The sequence below is a fragment of the Rhinichthys klamathensis genome, unplaced genomic scaffold, assembly GCF_029890125.1.
Source record: "Rhinichthys klamathensis goyatoka isolate OS25496 unplaced genomic scaffold, OSU_Roscu_1.1 h1tg000168l_1, whole genome shotgun sequence".
Lineage (NCBI taxonomy): Eukaryota > Metazoa > Chordata > Actinopteri > Cypriniformes > Leuciscidae > Rhinichthys > Rhinichthys klamathensis.
Window position 1 is genome coordinate 840,272 of NW_026606699.1, and position 11,302 is coordinate 851,573.

General features: G+C 37.6%; 1 protein-coding gene across 1 annotated transcript; it reads left to right on the forward strand.

The window, feature by feature from the left end:
• Positions 1–2,673: 2,673 nt before the first annotated feature.
• On the forward strand, positions 2,674–9,989 carry ggctb (gamma-glutamylcyclotransferase b). The gene is made up of 5 exons (XM_056259474.1): positions 2,674–2,863; positions 4,779–4,933; positions 6,921–7,066; positions 7,216–7,348; positions 9,640–9,989. The coding sequence occupies exons 1-5, from the start codon at positions 2,689–2,691 to the stop codon at positions 9,814–9,816; spliced, it is 786 nt and encodes a 261-aa protein (XP_056115449.1). The 5' UTR covers positions 2,674–2,688; the 3' UTR covers positions 9,817–9,989.
• Positions 9,990–11,302: the final 1,313 nt, after the last annotated feature.

The following is an 11,302-nucleotide window of genomic DNA, read 5'->3' on the forward strand; positions in this document are numbered from 1 at the left end:
GAGAGAGATTTACATACCTATTATAAATGTGTCTTTTGTGTGTTCACACCATAGACTGTAAAAAAAATTCACATATTTCCATTATCTACTGTAATATTGCTCTATAAACTATGTGGAGTATGTTTTAATGCAAGGAGTAAACAGAGTCTTACCAGAAGAGGCCAAGCTAAAGACAGGCAACAAAAGAAAATTAAAATTAAAATTAATTTTAAATTGAGTAGAGAAGATAGGGGAAGCTAAACCTACACGTGGTTAGTTAAGTTTAAGCCAGATAGAACAGAAACCTGTCAAAATACATTATAGACCCATCCATTGATATATAAATGAATTGATATCTACCTACCCTAGCTCTATCGAGCTAATCGTTTATAAATAATAAATGTTGCATCATTGCTAAAAAACAATAACTTTAGCAGATTATTTAACATACAAATGACAGAATCTATTTTTGTCAGATTTTAATTCTAACGATGTTAAACTTGATTATACGATATTATTACTTTGTCTTCTGGGCAAGTTTCATCTTCATAAAGACAGAACCATTCAAAGTAATCTTGATTCTAGAATATTCTCCTCTGTCCTCTGATATAAAGTTCATTTTTTTCTTCCTTTAAGAAAATGTCAGAACCTTTAAACTCAAAGGTTTATAAAACAAATAATATCATTGAGTCTGTTGTAAAGAACCTTAGCCTACATGTTTTTATATTGACAAAATGTAATATTGCATTGATTTGTGTACCCTAATTCAATCTCTTTTGATGTCCGTTTACCCCGATTAATCCGTGCAGATATACACTATAACGTTTATATTTAAATTAACAAAAAACACAAAATTGTCAAGTCTATGGACGGGTTATTAAGCGTCGATTTAATGATGTTATTTCGCAGTATATCCCTCTACTGGACGCATCAGGAACAACAGGGTCGTAAAACTGCCGGGGCGTAAAACTGACAGGGGCGTAGCCTATATCTGCCGGCTCCAGGTCTGCAGCCTCCCCATACTCTGCAAATCAGGAAAGCTTTGCCTACGTTTACTTTCTCTACCGGTATATTACAATTAAATCCTAATCTAAGCATGACACACTATATATAATTGGAAAGGTCTAAGACTCCTAAATACATATTTTAGCACTGTTTTTTGATACAAATTATGTAGGAACAATAATAGATGAATTTATGACAAGAGCGGGCCTAAAAAAATCTACATCATAACAGGAGTTATTTGAGGAGACTGATATTTTGTCACAAAAGTCGACGCACACACTTTTAATAATTGAAACTTTGTTTTTCATGCTAAAAGTTCATAATAAAACATAATCTAGTATTTGTCAATAAAAAAATTATACAATAATATTATCGTCTAAAAAGTATGATATATATATATATATATTGTCCTCTAAAATATAATATTATCTTTTTTATTGCCCTTTTTTATTACATCACATATTTTAGTAGTTATCATAAATTAGGTATCATTTGAAAGCTTACGAACTCAGAATTCATCCATTGAAAACTGTTTTGAAATTGGATGTTGTGTTACCATAGAAACGGTATTCTAAATTCTTTTATCGGCTCCTCCCCTTTTGGGCATCACCATGTTTCATAATTTATGATCAAAACCTTTTCTAATCTTGACAAAACACATATTGTCAGAAAGGTCTGAGTCTTCAAGATTCAGATGCCAAGTTTCAACACGCTGGCTGATGTGTTGTGAAATGTGCAATCAGACATTTTGTACGATCTTGCTGTTCATAGGTCCCATATAGGGGTAACACTTTACAATAAGGTTCATTAGAATGTATTAATCTTTGTTAATGTTAGTTAATAAAAATACAGCTGATCATTGTTTGTTCATGTTAGTTCACAGTGCATTAACTAATGTTAACAAATACAACCTTCGATTTTAATAATGTATTAGTAAATGTAGAAATTAATATTAATTAATCCATATATGGGTTGAGTGATCTGAACCATATATTTTTCTAGAATTTTCAAAATAGTAGACATCCTATTCAGAGGTAGTTTGGACAGTAATTTTAATATTTGATTTGAATTCAATCTCTAAAACACACATAATTAAACACATAGCCTACATAAAGAACCAGAGCATGAATTATAGTTTGACACCACATCACAAATGGAGAATCTATTGTCATTTCTTTTGAAAATCAAATATGAAAACTATCGCATGTGTCCCACAGGTGTGGGGAGGAGCAGTCTTAAAAAGAGTGGTTAAATACATTTTTATAAATCATAATTTCAGCTATTCATTCTTTGTAATGTGTGGAAATAGTCTCGATAGTGTTTTTTTTTTTTTTCATAGTTTGATTTTTGGGGGAATTGTATTTCTGGGTATGGCCAACAAGGCCATACCCAGAAATCGAACCGTGCACGAGGGTTAAAGATAAGAGATATGCAATCATTTGACAAAGATACAAACATTCAGGCAATTATTAACTGGTTCAAATGCACATCAAGTTTAATACAGTTCCTGTTAAATTACAAAATACATATTTACCCAATGTTTATTCATAAGAATTTCACACAATCTATCTTTCTGAATTTCTGATTCGTTGAAGCTCCTCTGGAGGCTCAATGTTTGTCTATGTAAAGATGTGTTAATCAATGAACACGAATGTATCACATTTACATTGAGTCATCAAAAGCATTTGACCCTCTCTGGGTTTGATGAGACCAAAAGGGGAGGGAGGGAACCTCCCACCGTCCAAATGTCCCGCTCCAGCGGTCTCTCCGTCGACAACGAACCAGGTCAACCCTGAAACAAACACCATGTCCTCCTGTAAAACCCTCTTCATGCGCCTCATGCTGCTCGCGGCTGGATTCAGCTTTCTGTGTTCGGCAGGTGGGTGATGAAACGCTTCATGAACTTTGAGAGATGTGTATCTGCTACATCACTGCTTTATGTCCGTTTTTCATTGTTTAAGCTTGCTTGCTCTTGTTTTACCAAACACATATGGGTGGATGAGTATTGAGGGTCTAGAAACAACAAACCTAAACCAAGAGATAGTGATGTAGTACTCGAGTCCGGTCTCGAGACCAATTTCTGCTTTCTCGGACTCGTCTCGGACTTGTTCCTTCAAAGACACGGCCTTGACTCGGCCTTGACTCGGTCTTGACCCGTCAAAGACTCAATCTTGACTCGGTCTTGACCCTTCAAAGACTCGGTCTTGACTCGGTCTCAACCCTTCAAAGACTCGATCTTGACTCGGTCTCGACCCTTCAAAGACTCGATCAAAGACTCGGTCTTGACTCGGTCTCAACCCTTCAAAGACTCGATCTTGACTCGGTCTCGACCCTTCAAAGACTCGATCAAAGACTCGATCTTGACTCGGTCTCGACCCTTCAAAGACTCGATCTTGACTCGGTCTCGACCCTTCAAAGACTCGGTCTTGACTCGGTCTCGACCCTTCAAAGACTCGGTCTTGACTCGGTCTCGACCCTTCAAAGACTAGGTCTTGACTCCGTCTCGACCCTTCAAAGACTCGGTCTTGACTCCGTCTCGACCCTTCAAAGACTCGGTCTTGACTCTGTCTCGACCCTTCAAAGACTCGATCTTGACTCGGTCTCGACCCTTCAAAGACTCGATCTTGACTCGGTCTCGACCCTTCAAAGACTCGATCTTGACTCGGTCTCGACCCTTCAAAGACTCGATCTTGACTCGTTCTCGACCCTTCAAAGACTCGATCTTGACTCGTTCTCGACCCTTCAAAAACTCGGTCTTGACTCGGTCTCGACCCTTCAAAGACTCGATCTTGACTCGGTCTCGACCCTTCAAAGACTCAATCTTGACTCGGATCTTGACTCGGTCTCGACCCTTCAAAGACTCGGCCTTGACTCGGTCTCGACCCTTCAAAGACTCGATCTTGACTCGGTCTCGACCCTTCAAAGACTCGATCTTGACTCGGTCTCGACCCTTCAAAGACTCGATCTTGACTCGGTCTCAACCCTTCAAAGACTCGGTCTTGGACCACAGTGGGAGGAGAAGGACTCGTAATTTCAGACCGAGTCCTCGAGATTTTTTTTTCCAACGCATTGTTTTTATGTTCATATAAAAAAAACACACAACACATAACAACAATAATAATAAAATGCAATGTTGACGGGCATTATTTGAAAATTACATCCCATGGTGCAATGCAAAGGCCTAACTTTTGATTATTAACTGGGGTGATATTAAATCATGAATATCAAAACTGACATGTCGAGACAAAATCTCGACTCGGATTTGCTTCCTCAAAGACTCGGTCTTGACTCGGACTCGGCTGTATTTGAAAAACAACGGACTTGGTCTTGACTCGGACTCGGCATAGGCGGTCTCGTCCCCATCACTACCAAGAGAACCTAAAACAATACATCAGGCCTATTTATTAAAACACCATGTTCCTACACTGTTACTTGCACATTTATGTTTTAAAACACGAGTGAGATTGATGAAAGCAATGTGATAATAATCAGCTAAAATGCCAGTTTTGGGTTGAGTTTAAGTGGTGAATGTTCACCACTCCACAGGTTAGTCCTGCTGCTTCCACTAGAGGGACAGTTGGGAAAGTTCTTTAGTGTCGGATGAATGCAGTGGAATGGGGCACAATGGATTTGCATGAGAATGGGGCGTTGCTGAAAGGTCCTGTAACAGAGGTGTTTTCCATCTCTGTCACGCCATTCGCTTTGACTCTGAACCCTGCTGACCGTGATTCCACTGAAATCTGTCCATTTCCTCACCCTGTCCCTCCTCTTCCTCCTCTTCCTCATCCTCCTAGTCCCTCTGCCCTCCGAAGTCTCAATCATGGACAACAGCAGCGATCACAGGAACGGATCAACCTTCCTGTACTTTGCCTACGGCAGTAACCTTCTGAAAGAACGACTGCAACTGAAGAATCCATCAGCTATCATTCACTGTGTGGCCAAACTGAAGGTATCTATCTATCTATCTATCTATCTATCTATCTATCTATCTATCTATCTATCTATCTATCTATCTATCTATCTATCTATCTATCTATCTATCTATCTATCTATCTATCTATCTATCTATCTGTCTGTCTATCTATCTATCTATCTATCTATCATCCATCTATCATCCATCTATCATCCATCTATCTATCTATCTATCTATCTATCTATCTATCTATCTATCTATCTATCTATCTATCTATCTATCTATCTATCTATCTATCTATCTATCATCCATCTATCATCCATCTATCATCCATCTATCTATCTATCTATCTATCTATCTATCTATCTATCTATCTATCTATCTATCTATCTATCTATCTATCTATCTATCTATCTATCTATCCATCTATCTATCTATCTATCTATCTATCTATCTATCTATCTATCTATCTATCTATCTATCTATCTATCTATCTATCTATCTATCATCCATCTATCTAGAGTATCTAGAGTGTCAGTATCATTCTATCTATCTATCTATCTATCTATCTATCTATCTATCTATCTATCTATCTATCTATCTATCTATCTATCTATCTATCTATATCTATCTATCTATCTATCTATCATCCATCTATCTATCTAGAGTATCTAGAGTGTCAGTATAATTCTATCTATCTATCTATCTATCTATCTATCTATCTATCTATCTATCTATCTATCTATCTATCTATCTATCTATCTATCTATCTATCTATCTATCTATCTATCTATCTATCTATCATCCATCTATCTATCATCCATCTATCTATCTATCTATCTATCTATCTATCTATCTATCTATCTATCTATCTATCTATCTATCTATCTATCTATCTATCTATCTATCTATCTATCTATCTATCTATCTATCTATCTATCTATCTATCTAGAGTATCTAGAGTGTCAGTATCTATCTATCTATCTATCTATCTATCTATCTATCTATCTATCTATCTATCTATCTATCTATCTATCTATCTATCTATCTATCTATCTATCTATCTATCTATCTATCTATCTATCTATCTATCTATCTATCTATCTATCCATCTATCTATCCATCTATCATCCATCTATCTATCTAGAGTATCTATCTATCTATCTATCTATCTATCTATCTATCTATCTATCTATCTATCTATCTATCTATCTATAGTATCTACAGTATCAGTCTATCGTTCTATCATTCTATCATTCTATCTATCTACAGTATCTATATATCTTTCTTTCTTTTGTTTTGCTTGATCGGATCACAAGTGGATGACGCTAAATTCCGGTTTAAACAAGTCTAAAACGATTTGAGCATGTCGAGTTTCGACCACTTCCAGAGGTAGTTGAAAACGCATTCGACCGGATTGCTGGCGTAGTGTAAACACTCATTTGGTCGAATGTTTTCGAACAGCCACAAAAGACTGTCTTCTCTCTACTGACCTAATGCACAAACATTATGGGAAGCGGCTAGCAAGACGGGATTTAAACTTTGTCGGCTGAAGATCCAAGTTTGGTTCGAAGATGAAAAAACATACCAAGCAGCACAATGTTCTCTCACCGTTCCTGATTTCTAACACACACTCACAGCGTTCGGCTGGTCTTGCGACTGTCAGAGCAGAGCAGAAACTAAGCTGATGTTCTCCATATGTTTTTCCATCATCTCTGTGTGCGTTCACATGTAAATTAAGCATAGTTATTTTGTCCATTAGATCGAGTGATCTGAAAAAAAAAAAAACACATTACCCGCCCATAGACCGTCTCCTTGATGAAATCAGGACAGAAGTGGTTGAAAGTGGACAAATGAGACGGATTAAAACACCAGGTGTAAACGAGTATGTGTCTCTCGTCTACTTGTGATCCGATCGATCAGAACACATCTTAATACCAGGTGTAATAATATCATATGTAATTTATATAGATCAGTGAATCTGTCTGTCTGTCTATAGTAACTAACTTATCTACTCCTCTAGGACTACAAGCTGGTCTTTGGCAACCATAAAGGGGTAGCGAGTCAGCGCTGGCGAGGTGGTGTCGCGACCATCGAGCACAGCCCAGGTGAAGAGGTGTGGGGGGTCGTGTGGAGGATGAACGTGACCGACATTGAGTCCTTGGACCGGTAGGAGCTTTCAAACCCACAACACACACTTTATAAAGACAAATGCGAGATCATTATGTAAAAATGTTGCATACCTAATTAGAAGTAAGCAGTAAGCAGAAGTAAGTGAATGATGGAGGTCCTCATTTGTGCTGAATGTTCTTCTGCAGTCAGGAGAATGTGAAAATGGGGACTTACAGCCCAATGAAGGTGTTTGTGTCCACCACTGACCAGGATCTCCACTGTCGGACATACATCATGAACAGCTGTGTGTATGCGCCACCTTCACCACATTATCTAGAGGTACAGTCTCCTGCTTCCTGTAATACATCACAACAAACATGAGGCTTTTATCAGGACTTTAGTTTAGCTCAGTGCTTCTCAACTAGGGGGCGAGAGCAAACTTCCATGCAAGGCTCGAGATGACAACATTAAAGGATTAGTTCACCCAAAAATTAAAATAATCCCATAATTTACTCGCCTTCAAGCCATACTAGGTGTATATGACTTCCATCTTTCAGCCGAACACAGTCGGAGTTATGTTAAAAAAAATCCTGGCTCTTCCAAGCTTTATAATGGGAGTGAATGGTACCTTCTGAGAATGGTGTGCATCCAAGTGCCTTCTGGAGCAAAGTCATGCGTTTTTGTTCGAGAAATATCCATGTTTATAACTTTATAAACTATAATCACCGGCTTCTGGTAACGGCTGCACGTGAGTCGAGGTCTGGCAGGAGAGTGACCTCTGATCCGATGCATTTTTTACCCGACGATAACTATAATCTCAAGAAAAATAAATTTGGCTGCATTTACACTGCAAGTCCTAATGCACAGGTTGAATATTTTGACCCTGATCCAATGTTTTGTCCCACCTGTTGACATCTACTTAAGATAAACTAACTGTGCGTAAATTTAAGGGATAGTTTACCCAAAAAATACAATGTGTCATCATTTACCGACTCTCGTCATTTCAATTTGTGAACTCTGAATCATTGAAGATACGAAAATGTCTGAATTGAGAGGGGATTTAAATAATAAATGAATGAAGCTGATTCTGTTTTCCCTGCATCTATTGTGTGTCGAAGCAATTATAACAACAGAAACTTGTGATCTGATATCATTCTTCAAAACTGAATGAGTTTGTTATTTGTGCTGCTGGGAAAGAAGGACAATGTTGTGGTGGTTTTTTTTCTGGCATTTTCCCCGGCTGGCTTTGTAAGGATGAGACAATAGAGCACCGCCAGCAACTGGGTCTGTGATACTGCCCTTCACAACAAAAACACATTAAACCGAAGCATCTGGAATATCATTTTTATGAGTCTCTGCCACAAAATAACCTTTTTATATTTATCCATTGGACATATTTCTTTTAGTAGACGAATTAGGCAACCAGAACATGTGCTTGTTATGGCTTTATCTCTGCTGTCCTGAGCATTTACAGCCTCATCATGGAAACACTGTTCTTGTTACATGCACATAAAACAATTTGTAAAACATGTAAAAATTAGTTTGTGACACTGCAGGATCATGTAATGATGAAAAAGTTATGCTGATTCATTTAAAAAAAAAAGAAAAAAGTTTCTGGCGACAGGACCTAAGATATCCTTTATACATTGATTTACATTTTAATCTAAAATTTACATTTACACTTTAATTCAAAAGTTTGGGGGCAGTACGTTTTTATTTATTTATTTTTTAGAAATTCATACTTTTATCCAGCAATAAAGCATAAGTTATACATTTATAATGTATTTATTTGTATTCCAAATAAATTCTGTTCTTTCTGACTTTCTGTTCAAATAATAATATTTAATTTCATAATAAATGTTTCTTGAGCAGCAAATCAGCATATTAGAATGATTTCTGAAAGATCATGTGACACTGAAGACTGGAGTAATGATGCTGAACATTCAGCTTTGATCACAGGAATACATTACATTTTATAATATATTCACACAGAAAATATTACTTTTAAATTGTAATATTTCACAATATTACTATTTTTACTTTATTTTTTATCAAATACATGGAAGCCTTGGGGAGCATAAAAGACTTTCAAAAACATCTTTAAAACCCACCCAAAACTTGGGTACATTACATTTATGCATTTAGCAGATGATTTTAACTAAAGCGACTTGCAGAAGAGGAATAAAAGCAATTTAAAGAAAAAAAGAAAAATCTAAAACCTAAAATGTTGTAAAATGTAAAGAAAAAAAGGTCAGTTCAATAATAATCACTACTTGTTGTTATTTGTAAATGAGTACATTATTTAAAGTTTAATTACCATTTTGTATTTTAATTTATTAGTTGTTATTATTATTACTATTGTTGTCTTAATATTCGTCGGAAAGGGTTATTATGGGGGAAAAAGTTATAACTTTACTTGTATGAAGCTTTCTGTTAATGCTTTGAAAAAGTTTATAAATAAATTATGACGTACAGACATTTGGACACAAAACCGATACGCTGTCCGCTTCACTCTTACTTTTCTAAATGACCAGAATAGACTTTTGACTCATCATAAATGGAGTTTGAGAACACAGAAGGTGTAGAATTACAGTCACAGCTGTAGAAACGAAGTGTCTTGTGTGTTGCAGGTTATTGTGATGGGTGCGGAGCAGAACGGGCTGCCGGAAGACTACCAGGAGAAACTCAAGTCTATCGAAACCAACAAATATGAGGGACGGCTGTCTGTGATGGAAGAACTGGAGAAAGCTATGAAAAAATCCAAAGAAAGGACACAAGAGATTCTATCTGATGATATACCGTCATAAATGGTGTCTATGTGCACCCTTATCTGTAGTCTACAGAGTGTACACCACATCACAATGCTTACAGACAGGTTAGTTATGTTGTTTATGCAGGACAAGAAAAATGTGCAGTGTTCGTAATGTATGGTAGTACATTGCAAAACAATGAAATTCCATAAAGTATTTACATGCCGGCATTAATTGTGTTGTGTTATTTTTCACTTCTGATTGTCATGTGCCAAAAAACAAAATAAAATAAAAAATAAAATTAGATCTTATTCAACCAATCGTGAGGTTCAGTCTGGGATTTGAACAATATTCTTAACAACTTATTTCCATTCTGATTTTAATGTAGACAACACTGGTTGAAACTTGTTACCACGGTACACACTCACCTAAAGGATTAGGAACACCATACTAATACTGTGTTTGACTCCCTTTCGCCTTCAGAACTGCCTTAATTCTACGTGGCATTGATTCAACAAGGTGCTGAAAGCATTCTTTAGAAATATTCGCCCATATTGATAGGATAGCATCTTGCAGTTCATGGAGATTTGTGGGATGCACATCCAGGGCACGAAGCTCCCGTTCCACCACATCCCAAAGATGCTCTATTGGGTTGAGATCTGGTGACTGTGGGGGCCATTTTAGTACAGTGAACTCATTGTCATGTTCAAGAAACCAATCTGAAATGATTCGAGCTTTGTGACATGGTCCATTATCCTGCTGGAAGTAGCCATCAGAGGATGGGTACATGGTGGCCATAAAGGGATGGACATGGTCAGAAACAATGCTCAGGTAGGCCGTGGCATTTAAACGATGCCCAATTGGCACTAAGGGGCCTAAAGTGTGCCAAGAAAACATCCCCCACACCATTACACCACCACCACCAGCCTGCACAGTGGTAACAAGGCATGATGGATCCATGTTCTCATTCTGTTTATGCCAAATTCTGACTCTACCATCTGAATGTCTCAACAGAAATCGAGACTCATCAGACCAGGCAACATTTTTCCAGTCTTCAACTGTCCAATTTTGGTGAGCTCTTGCAAATTGTAGCCTCTTTTTCCTATTTGTAGTGGAGATGAGTGGTACCCGGTGGGGTCTTCTGCTGTTGTACCCCATCCGCCTCAAGGTTGTGCGTGTTGTGGCTTCACAAATGCTTTGCTGCATACCTCGGTTGTAACGAGTGGTTATTTCAGTCAAAGTTGCTCTTCTATCAGCTTGAATCAGTCGGCCCATTCTCCTCTGACCTCTAGCATCAACAAGGCATTTTCGCCCACAGGACTGCCGCATACTGGATGTTTTTCCCTTTTCACACCATTCTTTGTAAACCCTAGAAATGGTTGTACGTGAAAATCCCAGTAACTGAGCAGATTGTGAAATACTCAGACCGGCCCGTCTGGCACCAACAACCATGCCACGCTCAAAATTGCTCAAATCACCTTTCTTTCCCATTCTGACATTCAGTTTGGAGTTCAGGAGATTGTCTTGACCAGGACCACACCCC

What these genes read in the sequence shown, in the direction of transcription:
- ggctb (XM_056259474.1), top strand. Translation starts at nt 2,689, where the DNA reads ATGAGACCAAAAGGGGAGGGAGGGAACCTCCCACCGTCCAAATGTCCC. An exon ending in CAGCTTTCTGTGTTCGGCAG is followed by an intron (nt 2,864 to 4,778) that starts GTGGGTGATGAA and finishes TCATCCTCCTAG; the next exon opens with TCCCTCTGCCCTCCGAAGTC. An exon ending in GACATTGAGTCCTTGGACCG is followed by an intron (nt 7,067 to 7,215) that starts GTAGGAGCTTTC and finishes GTTCTTCTGCAG; the next exon opens with TCAGGAGAATGTGAAAATGG.